The following is a 24,143-nucleotide window of genomic DNA, read 5'->3' as shown; positions in this document are numbered from 1 at the left end:
ATGCTCCCTTTCCTTGCTTTGCCATGCTCGGACTGCAAAACACTTTTCCAACATCACCTCTTCTGGGAAGGCCTCTCTCATCCTCAGCCCAGTGCCCAGCCCTGCCTCCCTCCAGTCTCTCTCCACTCATCATCCTGCATTATAAATACAAACTACCCCCTGAAGCTGAGCCCTCGGGGAGGTGGGCCTGTCTCACTTGTCCATGAATCTCCTGAATAAAGGGGCAAGAATATAATATAGATTAAATAACTTGAGTCACATATTGAAAACACCAAGTCTATATGTTAGAGGCTGAATTGTGTCCTCCTATTCCCCCTGGCCAATCATATGTTGAAGGCCTAGCCTCTGGTATCTCAGAATGTGACTATATTTGGAGACAGGTCTTTAACGAGGTAATTAAGTTAAAATGAGGTCATTAGGGTGGGCTCTACTCCAGTAGGACTGGCGTCTTTATACGAAGAGGACATTTGGACACAGACCGACACAGAGGGAAGATCATGAGAAGACACAGGAGAAGATAGCCATCTGCAAGCCAAGGGGAGAAGCCTCAGAAGAAACTAACCCTGTCGACATCTTGGTCTCAGACTTCTGGCCTTTAGAACTGCGAGAAAATAAATTTCTGTTGTTTGAGTCACCCAGTCTGCGGTATTTTGTATGGCAGCCCTGGCAAACAAGTTTTAAACACACAAAGTAATTTAAAACCTAAAGCAACCTGTATGTCTTTCCAAAAGAGTTTGTTTCTGTCATAAAATCCACCAAAATCTTGATACTGCCGAAGTAATTCAATTGGAGGCTGAGAGCCATAGCGGTCCAGTCTGGGCATGTTTAAATCATCAACAAAAATCACAACTTGTTTGTTTCCTGGTGCTCCTGGGGAATAAAATGAATTTAAGAATTAAGATTTGCCATTGGAAAATGTAAGACAAAGCTTAGGTAAGGCTTTGGACCCAATGAACACCCTGTAGGTCATAATGAGCTCAGTTTGTCTACGTGAGGAAGGCCCCAGCAGGGAGAGATGGACAGGGCTGGGACACCCACACTGTCAGGTGGGTCCTTGCCCTCACTCCCAGAGGTGCAGGATGATGTCAGCTTTCCAGTCAGGACTGGATCTTTCTCAATACAAGGCACTGCCACTTCCCTCACCAACTGTGTGGCCTGGCATGGGGTGAGGAAGGTCATTTTCTTTTCAGGGCAGGAAACAGAAGCGCTCCAAAGTTCCCTTACCTAATTGCACCACCCTCTGCAGGGAAAACGGGGCTGGAAAGCATCATGGTCTCATCAAAGGGAAATCCAGTACAGTGGAGTTTCAGAATGCCATATTTAACTTAAAGAAAATCGATATACATACTGGTAGGAAAAAAAAAAAGGAGTAATGACTGAGAAAAGAGAACAACTTAAGCAGAGGAGGTGACTCCACCCACTCTGGCATCCAGCACTTGCCAATAATGAAGGAGCAGTGGCAAACTCAGTGCCCCACCCCATCCTCCAGATCCCTGAAGCCAAGAAGCGGGACAGGAGTGGGAAGGGGCTCCAAGAGAATCATTCACAAAAATATGGTCTCCCACTACAGAGATTAGTATTCGTTGCCCTGTGCCTACCAGAGTACAAAAAAGGAAATAGAGAAGAGGCAGTAAAGCAGCTGGTATCCCCACAGCTTGGCACAGCAGGGCCCATTAGATAACAGACAATGTGGAAGGCAGCTGGGCTTGGCTAGTACTCCACCCAGGAGGGCTGTGGGCCAGCCAAGTGGACCCAGTACCAAGGACTGCAGATATACGGCTGGAGGGTGGGAATGAGTGGGGGCTAAGACATTGATTGCCAACATCAGGGGACTTTCCAATTGGGAGGCCAATCCCTGACCGGTACACATCTTGTTGGGGAGTTCCTCGCAGAGCCTGCTCCTAGAAGCCTGCCACACAGACAGCGTTGACAGTCATTCAGCACCAGCAAGAGAGGTAGGGATGATCCACACAGAGGCTCATCTAAATGCCAGTTAGGGAGAACACTTGTCCTTTCCTCTCCTCCTCCCATCCCAACACACCAGAGCCTCCTACAGAGAGGGCCAGAAAGGGCAAAAGGGCATCCCATGCCCCTCTCTACCTCCAGCACCATGAGCCACAAACCAGGTCTACAACAGAGGAGAGGAACAGCTTAAAATTGGGTTTGGGATCAGAGCTTTACATGAGACCTGATTCAAAATAGCTGCAACTGACCAGAGAGGTATACTATTTATCTAAGCAGTTAATATGGGATCGTGAGGGAGATCCCACAAAGCCTGGCTGAAAGCACTGGCTAAAGAAGAAATGTAGACAGTTTCATGCCAATTCCTTGCTCAGTTCAGGTAACTCAATGCACCAGATACAAAGTAGTTGTTTGTTGGTTTGTTTTAAATAAAGGGAAATCCATGCAGGTTTGACAGTAGACATGCATGGAGAGGGAGAGCCACAGACTGAAGGTGTTCTGAGTTGAAGGTGATGATAGAAATAAACTCCTTACTCACTAAACAGTAAGATACATGGATATATGGCACAGGAAAGAATGTCGTTAATAGATCCACCTTTATAAATACATTAAACAAAGAAAATATGCATTTGTAATTTTATTACCCATTTTGTTTTTGTGATTAGTTTAATAAATAATTTGTGTAAGACAAATAAAACTGGCTAACACTTACCTAGTATATTTTTTCTTTTTCTCTCCAGTTTTGACTCAATGATCTCTTGTGTTCTTGCAGATGAAGTTTGAGCAGAAAAGTTTAGATAAACAGGAACATAGGCAGCTGATTCTTGAATTCGATTCAACAATCCTTTTGCAATGACAGACTTTAAATTTAAAAATACGTTAACTGATTTCATATTCAATATACTTTTCAATTGTTTACATCAGTAACAATCCAGTACAATAAGTAAGAAACAGGATAAAAGGAGATAGGTCAAAGCTAGATCAAAATGTCTGCTTTCTTCTTCTTGGAGATTCCATTTAATTATATTTATCAGAGCCGAAGAAATATTTTAATCAGCAATCTTAGCAAAAGTTTTAATTATAGTTTTATACCAGAATCCACCTTGGTTCCTATCCAAGTCTCAATTTGATAGCACAAGTCACAGAAGAACCCAAATTTCTTCTAGAAATAATTTAGAAGGTCGCCAGTGAATTTCTGTTTATGTGGACCTACCCCTGAAACCCAAAGACCAAACCATCAACATTTCCCGCTAGAGTCCACTTTTTCCAAACCCCATTGTTGTGCCAGGTAGAAGTCAATGGGCAGGAGGGGACAGACTCACCTTTATCAATAGTCTGCTCAGGATGCAAACTGTTCTCACCAATTCCCACCCTAATCTTTGTAGTGACAGCCCCAGAAATTCCAAGGAATACAACATAACCCACAATATTGGTCCTTAGGGTCTTCTGGTTTATGTGTTATCTACACCAAGGATTTATTCAGAAACTGGCAGACCTTGGAGTAATTCCCAAGATAGATACAGATTCAGCATAGTTACATTCTTCCTGAAAAATGATCAAAATTCAAAAGAATTTCCTCTGAAAAATAATATGTTATTTCTGGGGCTTACAATTCTAAGTCCACCACACCCTCATTTTTGGACAGACCTTGTTTCAGGTAGGTTTCCTACCTTGCCAACTCCAGTTATTCCAGTAAACAGCACTGAATGCCTGACTGCCAGTAGTTTTTCCATTAGATATCCAAAGCGCACCGTGTCAGTTGTGGGGACTAGCATTTCAAAAAAAGGAACATCTCGGCTGTACTTAAAGGTGGGTATGATTCGTTCCCAGGGATCCAGTCGTTTGGTGTCGAAGTCCATATGAATGCTCCACAGATCACCAGAACTGGGAAGCTAGAGCATAAAATTAAGCACCACTTTCAATAGGATTGATACACAGCAACAGAAAAATTCACACATAAACAAAGGTAGTCATGGAATATGAATCTATTTGGGTTTTTTTTCCCTTTGTAGAGAAGTAGTTGTTTAGGTATCAGAGTCCAATACTTTAAACACAACCATGCAACACAACGCATAAAAAAAATCTGATAGATTGATTATGCTAAAACCTTAGATTAGAATTGTATGGAACTAGAGAGTGTTATGCTAAGTGAAATAAGTCATACAGAGAAGGATAGACACCATATATTTTCACTCTTATGTGGATCCTGAGAAACTTAACAGAAGACCATGGGGGAGGGGAAGGGAAAAAAAAGTTAGAGAGGGAGGGAGCCAAACCATAAAAGACTCTTAAAAACTGAGAACAAACTGAGGGTTGATGGGGGTGGGAGGGAGAGGGGGGTGGGTGATGGGTATTGAGGAGGGCACCTGTTGGGATGAGCACTGGGTGTTGTATGGAAACCAATTTGACAATAAACTTCATATTTAAATAAATTTATAAATAAATAGAATTGTAAAGCATTTTCAATTCAAGTCAACATTCAGGGGCTTACTCCTTGCTGACTAATATGCTTGGGGAGATGGAGGTGAGTGCTGAATGAGAGCCTCTGCCCTCAATGACCTTGAAATTCACATGGGGGACAAAAGCATATCAGTTAATATCACAGAGAAGTGGGGTTCTAATGGAGTTAGTACACTTACAAAGGCAGGACAACTCATGTCTACTTGCAGGGAGTTATGGTGGTGGCTAGAGATTCAGGAAAGCTTCCAAGGGGTGGTGATGTTATAGTTCAGACTTGAAGGAAAACCAGGAGCCCATAGGCAAGGAAGGAATGAGAAGGGGAAGGGTGGTGAAGACAAGGCTAAAGGCATGGAAAGTGCCATGCATGCTGGGAAATACAAGAGCAGTATGTACAGTGAGAGATGAATATGAAAACACAGGCAGGGGCCAGGTTATGAAAAGCCTCCCTTTTCAAAGCAAAGTGCATGGAGCAAGAATTTAGGCAACGATTCTAAGCAGGTGGGTGACATGATTAGATTGCATTTCAGAACGCTCATTCTGGCAGCTGTACAAAGAAGCTGTGTTTCAAGCTCATTTGACAGCAACTCTAAATAAGAAATCCATTTTACATGGTGACCTAGTACATTCACAAATATGTGTCTACAAATATGTATAAACTTTACCCCTACTATCTGCAATTCACTTTGGGGACAGCATGTGTGTGCATGTGAGCAGGGGATGGGTGGAGAGAGAGAGAGAGAGAGAGAGAGAGAGAGAGAGAGAGAGAGAGAAAGAGAGAGAGAGAGAGGACATTCCAAGCAGGCTCCACACTGTCAGTGAGGAGCTGGCTGTGGTGCTCAAACTCAGCAACCTCGAGATCATGACCTGAGCTAAAACCAGGAGCTGGATGCTTAACTGACTGAGCCATCCAGGCACCCCTACTCTATTTTCTATTTTATTCTATTTTTAAAAAACATTTAAGGTGTATTATTTTGTCTGATTTTACAAGGCCAGTTTAAGGTGTTCTTGATATGTAAATATCAATGTAACTACCCTTGAATCATGATGTAGAACATATCCAGAACCTCAGAAAGCTTCTTTCTTCCCCTTCCCCATCAATACCAGCCACACCTCCATCCTCCTCTGAGATAAGTCACTGGTCTACCTGTCTGGTGTTATTTGTCTACCCTTGTGCTAAAACCATAGTCTCTTTGATCACTTGCATTAGCCCCAGAAACAGAATGGGGCCTACCATGTAACAGATTTTCAATAAACATTTGTTGAAATGAATACTGAATGCTTGTTTTGCACCTTCTCCTACTGCTCTCTGATGATCCCAGATCTTTTCCCTTGACCCAGAGGGGTCTGTCTGTACCAAATTCCCAGATGTCCTTAATAATCTTATCCAATTATGATACAATCATCTTGAGGATCCAGGAGGGTTTCATATCTACTAAAAGGTCCTAATCCATAGGGCTCAGATTCTTATGGATTTTTTTCTTTTGGTAACTTTTAACTTTTATATAATTTAAAACTTACAGAATAGTTAAAAGAATAGTGCAAAGGACTCCATATATTCTTTATCTATATTAATTGTTTACATTTAGCCTCATTTGCTTTATTATTGTATTTTTCTACTCTGAGAGTTAATTGTATACACTATTCTACCTTATCCTAAATAACTGAGTGTGTATTTCCTAAAGAACAAGAATATTGTCTTATATAATCACAGTAAAATGATCGAAATCAGGAAATTGAATAGTGATATGTTATTATCCAATTTACATTCCATACTCAAATATTTCCAGTGTTTTTTTTTTGTTTTTTTGTTTTTTTTAAGAGAGAGAGAGAGAGAGCATGCCGATGGAGAGAGGGGTAGAAGAAAACAGAATCCTAAGCAGGTTCCATGCTCGGTGCAGACCCCAATGCAGGGCTTGATCCCATGACTCTGGGATGATGACCTAAGCCAAAATCAAGAATTGGACACTCAACCTACTGAGCCACCCAGGTGCCCCTGCCAGTGTTTTTAATAATTTAGGCATTCCAGATGTATTCCCATCATTACATTTAGGTCATGCATGTTTGAAAGGAATACTTCAGAACTGAGGTTGTGTCCTTCTCAGTGCACTATGCCAGAAGGCACAGTTTTGTCCTAATACTGATGTTAAATTGATTTCTTAGTTAAGGTCGTGTTTGCAAGGTTTTTTTTTTTTTTTTTTTACTGTAACAATACTATTTCTGTCTTTGCAATTAATCAAATGATTTGTAGGAGATAATTTGAAACTATGTAAGTATTGTTTCTCATCAAACCTTCACCCACTAGGTTTGGCATCCATTGATGATTCCTGCCTAAATCAATTATTACTATGACAGTTACAAAGTTATGATGTTCTAACTCCATCACTTCTCCTATGCAGATTACTTGGTATTCTTCTGTGAGATGGAGCTCTTCCTTCTCCCCCTTTATTTATTTATTCGTGTATATTTTTATTTTGAGTATGGACTCACAGGTTTTTATTTCGTGCAAAGACTTGTAATCCATACCATTATTTATTTTGATGCTCAAATCTGCCCAGATTTGGCCAGTGGTAGCTCTTCATGAACTGGCTCCTGCGTTGACATCATTCTCTGAGAACTTCTTTCCTATCTGACATAAGAAGATGTTCTAGGCTCATTCTGTACATCCTTTGTCCCAGTGGCTGGAATCAGCTATTTCATTAAGGAGCCTTGGTTTCCTTTCATGGAGAGCAGTATTTAGAAATTAGCATACCTATGCTAATTGCTCTTGAGGTGTCCTTGCTTCTAGTTCCTCTTAGCACACAGAACTAGGCAATTTTTGTATGTATGAATATATGTATTAATTTTCATATATATATCTATATAATCCATGAAAACCATTACTTCCAATTACAGTTGGAATTCTTGGAACTGCAAGAACACAGCTGCCTTCTAATCTTTCCCCTTCCATATTTGTAAATCCCTTTCTAACAGTGAGAAACCTGGTTGGCATTATCCTCAATATATTTATTCATTTGCTCAATCTTAGAATGTACAGAAAGCAATTTCTGAATTGTCAAACCATAACACTGTGAAGAATAAGTGTACTAACTAGAATTCAATATATTGTTTATAGTAGGGAGTTTTTATATAATTTTTTTGAGAGAGAGAGAGAGAGAGAGAGAGAGAGCACGAGTGGGAGAGGGGCAGAGAGAGAGAGAGGGAGAGAGAGAATCCCAAGCAGGCTCTGTCAGCACAGAACCTGATGCAGGGCTCAAATCCATGAACTGTGAGATCATGACCTGAGCTGACACCAAGAGTCGGGTGCTTAAACAACTGAGCCACCCAGGTGCCCCTACTTTTATACCTTACTTTCTTCATATGGCTGGGAGAGAATTATTAAAAATTTTAATACAATAAATGCTATCTATGGTTTTAAAAAGGTAATAATTTTAGAAACCCTTATAGTGAAGGATTTTTATATTTTCAGTAGAACTAAGTCTTTTAAAATTCTAGTCTTGAAATTTAATTGTAATGGTTCAGTTATTATTTTAAAATTAAATGTATTTAGCTCTTACCCGGGCATCAGGATTATCATCAAATTGTGTTCTAATAAATGTATCAAAGGAATCCCAGTAGTTTTCAGTTAGATTTCCACCCAAAGACCATAAATAACAGAATATAAAAGTCTGACATAGTACTGTATTCAGTTTTATTTGTTCCTGAAAGAATAAAGAGAAAGAATTTTAGTATTTTACTTGTTCACATAAAAAGAATCCTTAAATTGCAAAGTCTAAAGATTGTTTTCTTTTGCTTAGACTCATGCATTTAAAAAAAGAGCATAGTATATGTTTCTTATAGTTGACTCAACAGTTCAAAGAGCAACATTTTATAGTAGCGCATATTTAAATACTCTGATGAAAACACGAATGACAAGGAATATGTAGAAAAAAGCTCAAATAGGTCTTTCAACTGACTATTATAACTTTGTTTATACCTGCATGAAGGTATTTAAACAGCTGCTAGACAGACACATATACCAGGAATGCATTGTAGAGGATGTTGTAGACTGTAAGGAATTTAAACATTGAGTAGAAGAATAAACTATAGGTTTTTTGATATTCCTTGCAACTTAGAGATTCTATGAATCTATTCACAATCATTACTTGCCTGAAAAATTAACTTGAAAATCAAATGATCATTTTATAGAAAATTTAGAGTTGTTTATTTGCAAAGCATCTATATAACAATTTCATTTTCATAGCTATATAGCATTGAGGAAACCTTTCGTACCATTGTCAAATTAACTCCATCTTTCCCAAATATCAAAGACTCCAATAAGCAACAGAGTGTAGTAACTTTGCTGATGTCCACTTGTGGGATTGCTTGGCTGCATTTTTTATTGACAAAATATAAACCATCATCAACATAACGTTGGAAAAGGTTCAATATGTATTCTTGGGTTTCCTCATTTAGCTGAAAATCATAAAAACAAATGTTTCAGTAAGACTCGATGAAATATATAATTAAGTTTAGAAATGGGATAGTTTAAATCTGTGTATTGCAATATATTCTGTGACTTTTAATATTTATTATTTATTTATTTTTAAAAGTTTATTTGTTTTGAGAGAGAGAGAGAGCATGAGCCTGTGATTGAGTGTGTGAGTGGGGGAGGGGCAGAGATAGAGGGAGAGAGAGAATCCCAAGCAGGCTCGATGCTGTCACTGGGTAGCCTGACTTGGGGCTTGATGCAGGGCTCAGTCTCACAGACCAGGAGATCATGATCAGAGCCATCTGAAATCAAGATTCGGACACTTAACTGACTGAGCTACCCAGGCACCCCTATTCTGTGACTTTAGGTTAAAGGGTATAAACATAACAAGATATGAAACAAATTGAAATTTTAATAAAACCTTCTATAATTTGGAAGAGACATGGGGGAGATTCTGGGTAGTGGACAATATCCTACATCTTGATCTGGTAATGAGTACACAGGTGTTTATTTTATAGTCATTTGTTAATTGTCAACATAGATTTCAAGCAGCCTTATAATTAGGAACAATAAAAAACAAGAAGCAAAAAACAGCAATTTAAATACCTACGAAAAGAGAGGGAATAATTCCCAAAGATTTGAAAAGAATGCAATCCCTCTCACCATTCCTATTCAACATTGTACTATAAGTCTTAGCTAATGCAGTAGGACAATACAAAGAATAAAGAGTACACAGATTGAGAAGGAAGAAAAAAAAAGTCTTTGTTCACAGATGACTGGTCTATGTAGACAATACCAAAGAATTGACAAACAACTCCTGGAACTAACAAGCTGTTATAGCAAGGTTGCAGGATACAGGGTTAATATACAAAAGTCAATTGCTTTCCTATACACCAGCAATAAATGAGTAGAATTTGAAATAGAAAATATAACACCATTTATATTAGCACAAAAAATGAAATACTCAGGTATAATTCTAACAAACTATGTGCAAGAGCTAAATAAGGAAAACTACAAGACTCTGATGAAAGAAACCAGAGATGATCTAAGTAAATGGAAAGATATTCAATGTGTATGGATAGGAAGATCCAGTATTATTTAGATGTCAGCACTCCCTAACTTGATCTATAGGTTCAATGTAGTTTGAATCAAAATACCAGCAAGTTAATTTGTGTATATGCACAGATTGATTATAAAGTTTATATGGAGAGGCAAAATACCCAAAATAGCACAATGTTAAAGAATAAAGTTGGAAGAATGACACTATCTAACTTCAAGACTTACTATAAAGCTACAGTAATTAAGACAGCATGGTATTGGCAAAAGCATAGACACATAGATCAATGAAACAGAATAGAGAATCCAGAGATAGACCCATACAAATACAGTCAGCTGATCTATGACAAAGAAACAAAGGCAATCCATTGGAGAAGGTGCACCTCTGTTTCATTTTCATTCATTTTCAACAAATGGTACTGGAAAAACTGGACATTCATATGCAAAAAAAAATATGAACGAAGACACTGATATTACACCTTTCACAAAAATTAACTCAGAATGGATCACAGACCTAAATGTAAAAACCAAAACTAAAAAAACTTCTGGAAGATAACAGATGAGAAAATCTAGGTGACCTTAGGTTTGAAAATGGTTTTCAGATTCAATGCCAAAAGCACAATCAATGAAAGAAAATTTGCTAAGTTAATTTTAAAATTAAAAACTTGTGTTCTGTGAAAGGTTATTAAGAGAATGAAAAGACAAGCCGAGCTGGGAGACAATTTTTACAAAACACATAACTGACAAAGAACTTGTATCCAAAAAATTACAAAGAACTCGTGACACTCAAAAATAGGAAACAACCCAATAAAAAATGAGCAGGATTTGAACAGACACCTTACCAAAGCAGATATACAGATGGCAAATAAGCATATGAAAAGGCATTCATGATCACATGAAATGCACATTAATGCATGTTAAAACAAGGAGACATACTTATTAGAATAGCAAAAATCAAAAACATCAACAGCACTAACTGCTGGTGAGGATGTGCAGCAAGAATTCTCATTCATTGCTGGTGGGAATGCAAAATGGTACAGCAATTTGGAAGACAAACTGGCAGTTTCTTACAAAGCTAAATAAAATTTTACCATATGATCCAGCAATCACACTCCTAGGTATTTTACCCAAATGAGTTGAAAACTTAAGTCTATATAAAAACTTGCACATGGGTGTGTCCAGGAGCTTTCTTCATAATTGCCAAAACCTGGAAGCAATCAAAATGTCTTCAGTAGTTGAATGGATAAACTTGGTAAATCCACATAATGGAAAATATTCCATTCAGAACCATTCCATTCAGAGCCAAAAAGAAATGAGCTATCAAGTCACAGAAAGACATGGAAAAAACTTAAATGCAAATTATTAAGTGAAAGAAGTGAATTTGAAAAAAACCACATACTATATGATCCCAATGCCATCACATTGGAAAAGGCAAAATATGGAGCAGTAGGGAGGGGGTATGGATGGATAAATATGTGGAGCACAGGTTTTAAGTCAGTGGAACTATTATGTATAATACTATAAGGGTGGATACATGACATTATGCATTCATCAAAACCCACACAATTGTACAACATATTTGTAGAACACATTCATACATGAATCCTAATGTGAACTATGCACTTTAGTTAATAATAATGTATCAATATTGTTTCATCAGTTTTGACAAATCACTTTCCACAAATGTACCACACAAATGCAAGATGTTAACAGGAAAAACTATGTTTGGAGGAGAGGGAATATATCAGGACTCTCTGTACTTTCTGTTAAACTTTTGTATAAACCTAAAAGTACCCTAAATAATACATTCTATTAATTTAAAAAGAAAAGTAAATTTGGGAAGGTTTAAAACCTTACAGTAGTACATGATACATGCTCAATTCTTTTTTTTTTCAATATATGAAGTTTATTGTCAAATTGGTTTCCATACAACACCCAGTGCTCATCCCAAAAGGTGCCCTCCTCAATACCCATCACCCACCCTCCTCTCCCTCCCACCCCCATCAACCCTTTGTTTTCAGTTTTTAAGAGTCTCTTATGCTTTGGCTCTCTCCCACTCTAACCTCTTTTTTTTTTTTTTCCTTCCCCTCCCCCATGGGTTTCTGTTAAGTTTCTCAGGATCCACATAAGAGTGAAACCATAAGATACCATATGGTTTCACTCTTATGTGGATCCTGAGAAACTTAACATTCTCAATTCTGAAAATTATTTTCTTTAATAATGTACTCTGAAACTAGAACACATCATTGTTAAAATGTTGATGCCTAAGAATGAAAAAACCAATATTTTTCTAATTCATCTTTGGAGGGGAGAAGCAGAAAGAAGATGGCTTTCTTGGAGGGGGGGGTGTGGGATGGGGCACAACATTGCAAAAGACCCCTTGTTAAGCTAAGGCAAAGAAAACTCCTATTTTAGAAGGGCGAAGGTGCAGAAGATGATATAGAACTGAATTGTTCCATATAATAACTAAAAGCTTTCCCTCACTTTGGGTGGAATGTTTCCTCTGAGGTTAAAACACATCTTGGGTCACAGACCTAAGACTGGGTGGGAGGTAAACTGGTTTTCTTTTCTCTCAGCGGTGTTAGGGTCTTCTACAATCTAAATACAATGACAGAGCCTGGACCGAAATGTTCTTTTTCTTCATTGTGATTCCCTCTCACTATCCCCAGCCTTCTGCAAAATCTTTTTTAATGCGGCAGCCTGTTCTGTGTTTGGGGGACTCAGGGAAGCAGTTTGTGCTTGTACTGGAGAGGAACCAACCTGGGGAGGATCCAGGCAGAGTGGGCAGGAATCGGAGCGGCTAGGTAGCCTGGTGGGCTGAGCTTACAAATAATGGGGACAGATTTGGGGAGGATATAAACATTTCTGGAAGATCCCAAGAATTCTTAGGGAGAGGCACTAGGTACAATGCTGGAATTCTCTCCACAAAGTACATGAGGTCTTTCTTAACTTACTGAAATTTGGGCAAGCAAGAGCCTCCATCCTGACAGATGGATGTGTTGTGGAGTATCTGGTTGCACTTACTTTTTTAGAAATATTCTTCATCCATGTTTTAACATAAGGCATCCATTTCAGTTCTTCAGGATCCACAAACACCATTCCACATCGACTGACTGTTGCAGGAGAGGCAACTCTTAGGTCTTGCACCTAAAATTGAAGGGAATTGAACAAAAAAATAGCTAATATAATACTTCCTTATTTTTCCATTTTCAATGTTAATGAGTCACATGTTTAAAGTTAACACTGAAAGGCTTTATATAGAAGAGAGTGTAATCAGAAACGGAGAAGGAAAGTTAAGTGAAGCATTAGGTGAAAAAAAACCCCACACAAATATAAGAGGATAATGTCAAATCCTTATGGGAAGGTATAGGTATTTCTTTTTCCTCCTTTGCTTTCCTCTTTTCTCCATTTTCATTCTTGTATCTCATACCTAGCTGAACATAGGACATAGTAGGCATTCAACCCATGTTTGATGAATGAATACAGCAGGAGTGGTATCTTCAGAATATTTTATAGTCGTACTTGGTCCACATTCCTTTTCCAATCCCTTCACTAAACATTCACACCGCAGAGGGTAATTTTTCATAGTAAATGTAACTATTTTTTTTTTTTGCTTAACTTAGAAAGCATTTCAAATCATGTAATGTCATCAATATATACGTTAACTACCACCAAAGGAAAGGAAACAAGTGCTGAGGAAGATAGAATTTATTGCATTTCCATTTATAGACAAACAGGAATATTTGAGAGACTTTGGTTCTCGGGATGCACACTCTACTATAAAAGGACAATTTGATAAGTATGTAAACAATTTAGTACGTGAACAAAACACCATGGGACGCCTTATAGATAGTAAATGAGATATGGGCAAGAAAAAAATTGATGATGGCATACCAGTCTAATGAATGCTTTTGCACCACACTAAGGCATATATATTTACCTCAAAAAGCATGTGGATTTGAGGTGTGAGTTTGATCCTCTCACTGTTAGCCAGGCAAAGCATCTTGTTATCATCCAGCACTGTATTCATATTTTCAATCCAAAGAGCATCCACGGGCCCATCACTGATGATCCATTTATGGTCTTCTGAAGTGTCACTCACAGCTGCTCGGACACTTAGTGCCATCAAACCATCTTTCCACTCCAAGGTTATGTTATTAACTTCACCATATAATTCACCCATTGTAATTGATTTAGGATTAAGAACGTATGTTTTAACCGGTTGGTAAAAGGGATTGTCTAAACCAAGTTTTTGCAAATTCCCTAAAGTTTCTGCTAGTATTTGGTAAACTGTGGTCTTGCCACCTCCTGTCGGCCCGACTAACATAACACCGTGTCTTACCAGCATAGTTTCATAGAACTGTATCACTTTTTTAACCATACATGTCTCAGGCTGAAGATTTTTTCTATTCATGACATCTATAATTGTTGACTGCAATATACCATAATCATGTTCTGGAATTTGGACTCCAGGAAAAAGGTCAGATATAATTCCACTGAAAAAACACAAATAAAATCATTGGTAATTGATATTTCCCAATATTTATTACAATTAATTTATCACAATCATTGATTACAATGAGTCTTATTTTTCTCCTTGATCTTTTCTTCTGAACATGCATATTACTAGTCTGTCCTATATGTTATAACAGAATCTAACATTTCTCTGATACTGTGTATGCTTTTTTTTCTTGTACCGTAGATCAATGTTCTTAAGTATATTGGGAGCCTTTTGAGGTAAGGAATATCTCTTATGTGTTTGTATTGTTCGTAGTACATTGCATAATACCAAACATATACAAAGTGATTAATTTTTCAGTTTATTCAAAAAATTATATTTAGGGGTGCCTGGGTGGCTTAGTCGGTTAAGCGTCTTACTTCGGTTCAGGTCATGATCTCACAGTTCATAGGTTCGAGCCCCGTGTCTGGCTCTGTGCTGACAGCTGGGAGCCTGGAGTCTGCTTCGGATTCTGTGTCTCCCTCTCTCTCTGCCCCTCCCCCCCATCTCGTGCTCTGTCTCTTTCTCAAGAATAAATAAACATTTAAAAAATTAAAAATTATATTAATATCTCAACTTTTTCCAAAAGCATTTATGCATGCTTATATCTATATGGATATTCAGAAAAATAAGATAGAAATAAAAACTAATAGGTAAAAAAAAAAAGGGGGTTGGTGGGGAGTAAAAGAATAATTAACTGTTTCTGTGGGAAGTACTTAATATGGGATATTTCTATGGGTAAAAAAGAAGCTAAATCCCTACCTCATACTATATACACAAATACATTTGTGACACAGTAAAGACTTTAATATAAAACGACAACAAAAATACTAGATGAAAATAGAACAGATATGTTTTGTAATACTGTGGTTAAGAAGGTCTTTCTAAGGAAGACAAGAAATCTACAACTATTATTTTAAAGGTAAGGTGAAAAAATAAAAATAAACAAGCAAAAACTCACAAGCTTGTGTGAGATAAAAGGCTTTATATATATAAACTTAAAGAATGATAGACTTAGCGCTGCCTGGGTGGCTCAGTCGGTTAAGTGTCCAACTCTTGATTTTGGCTCAGGCCATGATCTCATGGTTGTGGGATCGAGCCCCAAGTTGGGCTCTGTGCTGGGCATGAAGCCTGCTTAGGATTGTCTTGCTCTTTCCCTCTCTCTCTCTGCCTTTCTCTCTCTCTCTCTCAAAAAAATGAATAATAGACAAGTATTTCCAATTTTTATACCAGATAAAGTTTGTGATTTCCTACAAATCAATAAGAAAAAGGACACAACAGAAATATGCTCTAAAAATAATAAATGTAAACAATTAATGAACACAAGAAATAATGCTCAATGGCACTAATAATTAAAGAAATGCATATTAAAGAGGATATAACTTTTGGTCTCTCTCTAAAACATTTAAGAGGCAAAAGGTATAGTCATAAAATCATTTATATAAAGGGGCATCTGGGTGACTCAATTAAGTGTCCAACTATTATTTATTTCAGCTCAGGTCATGATCTCATGGTTTGTGAGTTCAAGCCCCGCATCAGGCTCTGCGCTGACAGCGTGAAGACTGCTTGGGATTCTCTCTCTTTCTCTCTCTGACGCTCTCTCGCTTGTGCTCGCCCTCAAAACAAATAAATAAAAATTAAAAAAATAGATAAGCAAAAGAGAAATCTTTAAAAAATAAAATCATTTATATAAATATAAATGTCTTTGGACATCTTAATAGAATCTATCTAAATTAAAAATGCCCATGCTCTATAAAACCTAGGAAACTTACTAAAACTCATTTATAGAAGTATCACACGTGTGCAAAGATAAATGCATAGGAATTTTCATCACTGTGTTCTGTCAAAAGGGAGTAGACATGTGTTCCAGAAATCAGAAGATCTGACAGAGGACAAAAGCCAAGAGAACTCCAGCATAGTCATAAACGGACATCCCAGGATGACCAGTGCTCACCAGGGCAATGGGCAGGTAGTCCAGATTAGAGCAGGAGGACAGGGGTTCCAAAGAGACACATTTGATAGAATGTTTTATATAATTGAAGAGGTTTTTTTTTTAATTTTTTTGTTAAAATTTTTTTTAATGTTTATTTTTGAGAGGGGGGGCACATGGGGGAAGAGGCAGAGAGAGAGGAAGACACAGAATCTGTAGCAGGATCCAGGCTCTGAGCTGTCAGCACAGAGCCCGATGCAGGGTTCAAACCCATGAACCGTGAGATCATGACCTGAGCTGATGTCGGATGCTTAACCGACTGAGCCACCCAGGAGCCCCAGAAGGGGCTCCTTGTTTTGTTTTTAAGGAGATTTACACATACCCTGGGAGAATTTGAAAATAAATTATTGATAGATTTATACAAAAGTAGGTAAAAGATTAAAAAAATAAAAACTAAGGCAACAAATGCAGGGATAAGAAAAAAAAAACAAGAGAAACATAGCTCAGCTGTGGATACTATTTATATAGCTATAATTAATTTTCAAAACCCTGAGGGCGCCTGGGTGGCTCAGTCGGCTGAGTGTCTGATTCCTGTTTTTGGCTCAGGTCATGATCCCAGGGTCATGGATCAAGCCCTGTGTTGGGCTCCACGCTGAGCAGGGAGCCTGCGTAAGATTCTCTCTCTCTCCTTCTGCCCCTCTCCCACTTCTATTTTCTGTCTAAAAATTTTTTTTTAAATTATGGAAACCCTGGACATTTAGCTCAAGTTAGACTGCAATATAACTATGGATAGGATGGGTAGAGGGAAAGAGGTACATGCACATATCCTCATCTCCCATTTACCAACTTTATAGATCATACCTAAAACTGAAAAACCAGGAAATAGCATAAACACGGTACTAAAAAATATGGGGAAATAACATAACAAGCAAAAAAACAAAACAATTGAAAAATGATTGCCTTTGGGAAGTGGGAGTTGGTGAAGGGCACAGCACTATTGTTTCTCATGAGACTAATTTATGACGCTTAAAAATCTTTTTATGTTTATTTTTTTGAGAGAGGACAGAGGAGAGAGAGAGAGAGAGCGAGTGAGCGAGCACAAGAAGGGGAGGGGCAGAGAGGAGAGACAGAATCCCAAGCAGGGTTCGCACCATCAGAGCAGAGCCCGGTGTGGGGCTCAAACCCACAAACCATGGGATCATGACCTGAGCTGAGATCAAGAATCAGGTGCTCAACTGACTGCACCCCCCAGGCACCGCTGTGATGCTTTTTAAAACTACATACACATATGGCTTGGATAAACATAAAATTTAATAGTAAAAGTAGAAATAGATAAAAGTTCAATCACATTTTATGTTAAGCCCCGAGTCTTATGTTTTGGGGTCAAGAGTTTTTCTTAGGTCAGGAATTTGTAACCAAATGCTAATTTGTATAACATATAACCTAGTGACCAGTATTTTGAAAAAACAAAAATAAAAAAGATTGGATTGATGCTTAAACTTTACTATCTTTATTTTAAATTAGTATTTTTTAAACTGCAATAAGTATCTCTAGAAAAGATGAGGAAGTTATTACCTTGTTAGAGACAGACATAACTGAAGAGAAGACTATCCTTTACCTCTACACAGCAGCTATGTTTTATCCTATAACATCTAGAAACTTACCTGAACAGAATAGCATCATCTGTTAGGAATTTTGGCAAGTTGGAGTCTCGTAAAGCTCTTATCAATACCACATCTTCACTTAAGTGTGGATTCTCCCTTTTTAAGGACCTAAATTAAAGGAATAATTCAGATGATGTTTGTGGGAACCTAATACTGAGCATGATTTTCCAAACCTGTGGGTCAGGGATTCCCCTTGCAAAAAGCTGTGGAGGGCACCCCCCTGTGGATTCCTGCTGGAAAGAGAGGATCATTTTTCCTTGCATGGCCAGCATCCACATCCATCAGAGAGCAAGGACAGGTCAGGAACTGGCTACACAGCCTGGAGAACGAGAAGGTATTTTTTCAACTTCCCCCCATCAATCCAGACTTTATCCAACCTGAATTTATAGTTCCCTGAATGCATCATAATGATTCACAGCCCTATGACTTTCTTTTCTCTCAGCCCAGAAGGTCCTGCTTTGCTCTTTTGACACCCCTTATTTCTCCCTCAAACCCCAGCCCAGTTACTCTCATCCTCCAGATAGTTCCTCCATCACCCTCCACAGTGAACCGCGGGCATGGCCCTATGGTTTCCCCATTCATGTATCCTAGATGACTGCTCCTGTGTCTGTCTCACCCACTGGTCTGTAGTTGTATTCTTGGGAGTGCACAAGTATCTGAACTCCTTAGTGTCCTTGGTCTTTACATGGCACTCCTGTAAAGGGGAGAAATACTGTATCTGGGAGGTTGAAAGAAAGAACAGAGAAGGGCAAGGAGACATGCGTAGAGCCCAGGGATACAGGGGCCAGGCTGAAAAGGCCCTGGATGTGTGGAGCCTGAGCCAGTGAGTCTAAAAAGAAGAGACAGATTCCCTCAGAGACTCTGGATAAAGTAGGGGTTTCAGAGGTAGGAGCCTCAAGAAGTTACAAAGGGAGAAGCCGGGGCCTGAAAAGAAGAAACCAGAAAGTTGCTTTACTAGAAACTACAAAGAAGCTCAGTCATGGACCATACTGTAAAGGCAGAGGCAGAGGCTAAGATATAAGCCTCGAACAAGGGCAGAAAAATGAAACCAAACTTCCTCTCAGAGCTTTGGGCTTTGTCAGGTGACACATATAACTTAAATTACTGTATGTGCATAACAAATGGTACCTTTTAAGTCTAGTCATCCTACCTCATAGTGGTAAAGGCTTCTGTACTCTAAAAACAAATGTATGTGATGAGTTCAGGGGAAATGAAAGCTAGTGGAAGCCTCATCGAGACTCAGGTTCAGTGTGGGGCCAACCAGAACTGTCAGGAGATGAGGAGATGCCTCCTTTGACTGTGGCATGGGAGTCAAGGTAAAATGATGACAGCGGCTGCTAACATTTACCAATCACTCTCTACGTTGCTTTAAGAGCCGTCTGTGAATTAGTCATTTAATGCTTTGATTACATGGTTTGGAATTTCACTCTTGACCACTCTGGTTTCTTACCCAGCCATGACCAGTACAGACTTCACAGCTCTCATGCCAAAGTCGTAGTGATCTTGCTGAGAGAGCTGTTCACTGCAAAGCTTATACATCTGAGTCATTTTTCTTGCTAATATTTTACTGGATTCAAATCCTTCAGAATATAGAATTACCTAGAATAGAAAAGAACAATGCAATACTTCTTATATTGTGTGGAGAGCAGTAGATTAGCATAATACTAATGTGTTCAAAATCTACTTTAGGCATTATACCTCTCCAAGTTGTTATATCGTTTAACAAAGAAATGTGATGATTGAAGGGAAATGGGTTTTCTTTGTTACAGGAAGGCAGAAGGTGGGATATCCTACAGGGATGCCGGGGCACTGATTTTGCTTTCCTTCTATGGATGAAGATGTGGTTGGTGACATTTGGTTCAAGAGGCAGCAGAACCCACTGCTTGAAAATGCTCACATCATGGAGGTTGGATGGTGTTGTAAGGCCTGAGTACAAAGGCAAGACTTGAGTTTCTCTGGTCTGACAGGAACTCCACCCTGTAGACAGAATCAGTGATAGCTGTGTTCTCCCTTTAGGCTCCCTGAATATCAAGGGAAGCTATGCAGATTTGCAGCCTCTCCTCTGTGATAGGAGGCTACCTTGCTTCTGACAAGTTTCTGCATTCTTGGTTAAAGAAATTGGATGACAACAGTCTAGGGGAGTGTGGACCCTTTCTCCAATCCATAACCTACTCAAATCACTGTGGTTGGCTTCAGAATCGGGATTTGAAAAGATGTAGACATTTGTTTCTTTATTTTTTAATTTTTATAACATTTATTTATTTTTGAGAGAAAGATAGAGACAGCATATGAGCAGGGGAGGGGCAGAGAGAGAAGAAGACACAGAATCCAAAACAGGTTCCAGGCTCTGAGCTGTCAGCAGAGCCCGACGCGAGGCTGGGACTCATGAACCATGAGATCATGACCTGAGCTGAAGTCAGACGCTTAACCGACTGAGCCACCCAGGCGCCCCATGAAATCATGTAGACATTTCTTACTGGTGTCGGTTTTGCTTATTGCTCCATCACTGTAAATTAGCATAGTACTCTGCACATTGCAGGTAATTAAAAATATTAAAAATATTTATTGTGGACATACCCTGATTCATTAAAATCTGTAGCAACAGTAGTAATAGCACTCAGAAGACTGGATTTTTAAATTTCTCCAGTTGATTATTGAGTAATAGAACAACAGGACAAAGAATGAGATGTGAACAAAATTTTGGACTGAGTTCTAAACCTGGTTTTCTTCCTGCCAGCTCTGGACAATGAGCAAGTCATTTATTGTCCCTGTCTATACATGGTCTAAAGGGAAGACAGCACCTGCATTAACTACCCACCATCCCACCATACCCACAGGGAGTGCTGGAAAACCCTGAGATTCTGTAAGCATTATACTGGGAAAAGTTATAGGATCTGGTATGCCCTATTCTATTCTTAGGTAATTACTTTTACTTCATATAGAAGAATACTTTAAACTAGCTGTTAGTAAAGGAATTTATTAGCCACAGGAGTAATCTGTGCTTTGTGAAAAACTCCATTCTTTTTTTTTTAATTAAAAAAATTTTTAATGTTTATTTATTTTTGAGGGAGAGAGACAGAGTGCGAGCAAGGGAGGGTCAGAGAGAAAGGGAGACACAGAATCCAAAGCAGGCTCCAGCCTCTGAGCTGTCAGCACAGAGCCTGATGCAAGGCCTGAACTCACAAACTGTGAGATTATGACCTGAGCTGAAGTGGGATGCTTAACAGACTGAGCCACCCAGGCACCCCAAGAAATTCTATTCTAAAGCCAGAGACTGCATCAGATTCCACAGGTTAAGGGCACAGTCCCACAAGAATGCCTCCCATCCTCCACTTCAGATGCTAGTCTCAAGTCGAAGGTGTTATCTGTACTTCTGACTGACTGTTTACAGATTGGAGGTTCCAACGACCTCCTGCTTAGGTACTTTTAATTTGCTAGAGCAGCTCACAGAACTCAGGAAAACATTTACTAGTTTATTCAAGATAAAGGATATGAATCAATAGACAGATGGGAGAGATGCATAGGGAAGGGTATGGAGTCAGGGCTCAGAGCTTCCATGCCCTGTCCAGGTGCACCCCTCTTCCCAATCTCCACGTGTTCACCAACCCACAAGCTCTGTGAACCCAGTCCTTTTGGGTCTTTATAGAGGCTTCATTACATAGTCATGATTAACTAAGTCAATGGCCTTTGGCTGATCCAACCTCCAGCTCCTCTCCCCTCCCCAGAGGGCAGGGCATGGGACCTGAAGTTCCAACCCTGTAATCGTAGGGTTAGTTGCCTGGTAACCAGCCCCCATCCTTAGGTTGCCTAAGGGCTTTCAAAAGTCTCTTCATTAACATAAAAAAATATACTCAAAAACCCCTTATCACAGGAAATTCCAAGGCTTATAGGAGCTGTGGATGAAGCCAGGAGCTGGTAGGAGCCAGAAAACATGGATATTAGCCATTTGAATGACTAAAGAAACATTTCTTATAAATCACAATATCACAATAGTATTTTTAGAATAAATCCAGACATTTTAGTTCTTAGACATTAACTGATAAGCTCCAATGAACTGGTTAAATTCATTGATTCATTCCAGTTGTAGGGGTCTACTGTATTCCAGATACCATTGTGGGATATAGCAGTTACACACACGCACGCACACACACACACACACGTACACTCTAGGTGATAACAATCATACCTACATTTCAGAGCAAACAATAATGTGTAACTTTTGCCAGGGTGCAACCATAAAGGAAACTTTCTACCTCAATAGAATCAAAGGGCAAATAAAACATGATTGATTTTTTTCTGCTTTATAATGTGAAGCTCACCTCTGCAATCAAAGCATAATTTGGAACCATCATTGCAAAGGGTCTAAACAGGGCCTTCAAATTATCCGGCAATTCAGTTCTGCCTGCGTATCCAGGATTCATTGTGATAAAAGCTGCACAAGTCATAACCAACTTTATTTCCCGGCCCTCAAACATGAACCTAGATAGCTTTTAAAGAGAAGAGAAAATATAAGTGAATACTTCTCCAGACATTTGGAAATTCTTTCACATAAATACCACTTGAGTACAAAACTTGTGTATGGGACATTCAAGCAAAGACTACTAGCCCAGGGAATCCTGCTGTTGGACAAGAGGGAATGTTTCTCTCCTGATCCTATCCTACCCTCTCCCAATTTCTTCTGGGCTCGGTATTTCCTGCTTTCTGCCTCCCTGTCCTTGCTTTGCCCAAATGGTCTCTTCCTTTCTGGCCCAGTCCTGCAATATTTTAGGCCTCAACCTCTTTTGCTGAGACTTCCCAATTCAGGTTAGATTTCATGGCTCTTAAACCTTCTCCACCCCTACTGTCTGGTATTCCCTCAGAAACTCTAATGGGATCTTAGTCCTTGGGTGTTTGAGGCCCCACTGATACTACTGGCACCGCCCCTTCACATTTACTCAAGGCCAAACACCTGTTGAGCATCTGCTGCAGGTGAGGCGAGGGGTTAGGTATGGAGGTGGAGAGCCAAAGACTCACTCCTGAGCCTAGAGAAGCTCCCAGGCCTGTGGTGTGGAGTCAGATGTGGAAACTGTGACCATGCAGTGTAACAGATGCTATGCTGGAGATGTGTGCAAAGTCAACAGGAGAAGCAGGGTAGCCTGCTTGGGACATGAAGGAGGCCATTTCATGTGGATAAGCAGGGGCAGCCATCTGGTCAAAGGGAGCAGAAACAAGAAGCAGCATAGTGTGTTCAGGAAAGGACCAGCGATTCACTTTGGTAAAGGGTAAAGTTCCAGGAGGAAAGCATAGCTAGACTGAGGCCTGAGAATCAAGAGTCTTATATGCCAAAGGCAAGAACAAGAAATGGGAAGGGGAAAAGAGGAGGTGGAAGGGACAGAGTGTGGGTGCACGCTTGCCTCTGTGTATGTGTGTGTGTGTGTGTGTGTGTGTGTGTGTGTGTGTGTGTGTGTGTGGTGGGTGGGAAGAACAGAGCTCTTCGAGGGTAGGGACTGAGTCTCAACATGTCTGTATCTGTAGGTCCCCACATAGTGTCTGACATACCGTGTTTCCTGGATGAAGAATTAATTCACTCAAACTAAGTCTTATTGCCATTGGACTCACCAGTTACACTGGAAACATGGGTAGACATGTTAAATCAGCACTGTCTTTACTAAAAGGCAACATGCTGTCAGTTAGTTACAGACTTAAGAAATGCTACCTCCATGGACAATTGCCCCAGGACTTACCTTTGCAGCTTTGGCATTCCTAATAGTAATGAGCTGCTGTGCGATGACCGACAAAACTTCTATGTCGATTCGATTAAATTCATCAAAGCAGCACCAGGCCCCTGATTGGGCCAGACCGCTGAAGAAGCGCCCCATCATCTGAAATCAAGATAAGGCCATTCAACTTTGTGTTGCACAGCTGAACACCTTCAAAAGTTAAATTCTGAGCAGAATATTAACATGAGGTGGTATCTGCAAATAAGCAATATTTTTATATGAATCCTGGGCTATGTTAGAAGTTAGTGCCTTTACGTAAGAGGTCCAGAGTTTCTGAGTCAGCTGGTCTGCTTGTAGGGAATTTCTAACAAGTTGCCAGGTGATGATAATGCTGGTGGTCCAGAGT

The 24,143-nt window shown here is 39.4% G+C and overlaps 1 protein-coding gene across 3 annotated transcripts in view; it reads right to left on the bottom strand.

Annotated features, from left to right (window-relative positions):
• The window catches only part of DNAH6 (dynein axonemal heavy chain 6), a 245,633-nt gene that overhangs the window by 104,254 nt on the left and 117,236 nt on the right, over positions 1–24,143 (bottom strand). For all 3 annotated transcript variants that reach the window (XM_053200826.1, XM_015075839.3, XM_053200827.1), the window contains 11 exons: positions 23,762–23,899; positions 22,358–22,525; positions 19,489–19,637; positions 18,039–18,146; positions 13,887–14,442; positions 12,971–13,093; positions 8,692–8,874; positions 7,977–8,120; positions 3,633–3,854; positions 2,675–2,822; positions 713–870 (listed from right to left, as the gene is read on the bottom strand). In XM_053200826.1, coding sequence (XP_053056801.1) covers positions 713–870; positions 2,675–2,822; positions 3,633–3,854; positions 7,977–8,120; positions 8,692–8,874; positions 12,971–13,093; positions 13,887–14,442; positions 18,039–18,146; positions 19,489–19,637; positions 22,358–22,525; positions 23,762–23,899 — 2,097 coding nt within the window. The remainder of the gene's footprint in view (positions 1–712; positions 871–2,674; positions 2,823–3,632; positions 3,855–7,976; positions 8,121–8,691; positions 8,875–12,970; positions 13,094–13,886; positions 14,443–18,038; positions 18,147–19,488; positions 19,638–22,357; positions 22,526–23,761; positions 23,900–24,143) is intronic.

The sequence above is a fragment of the Acinonyx jubatus genome, chromosome A3 (genome assembly GCF_027475565.1).
Source record: "Acinonyx jubatus isolate Ajub_Pintada_27869175 chromosome A3, VMU_Ajub_asm_v1.0, whole genome shotgun sequence".
Lineage (NCBI taxonomy): Eukaryota > Metazoa > Chordata > Mammalia > Carnivora > Felidae > Acinonyx > Acinonyx jubatus.
This window is presented reverse-complemented; position numbering and strand designations above follow the sequence as displayed.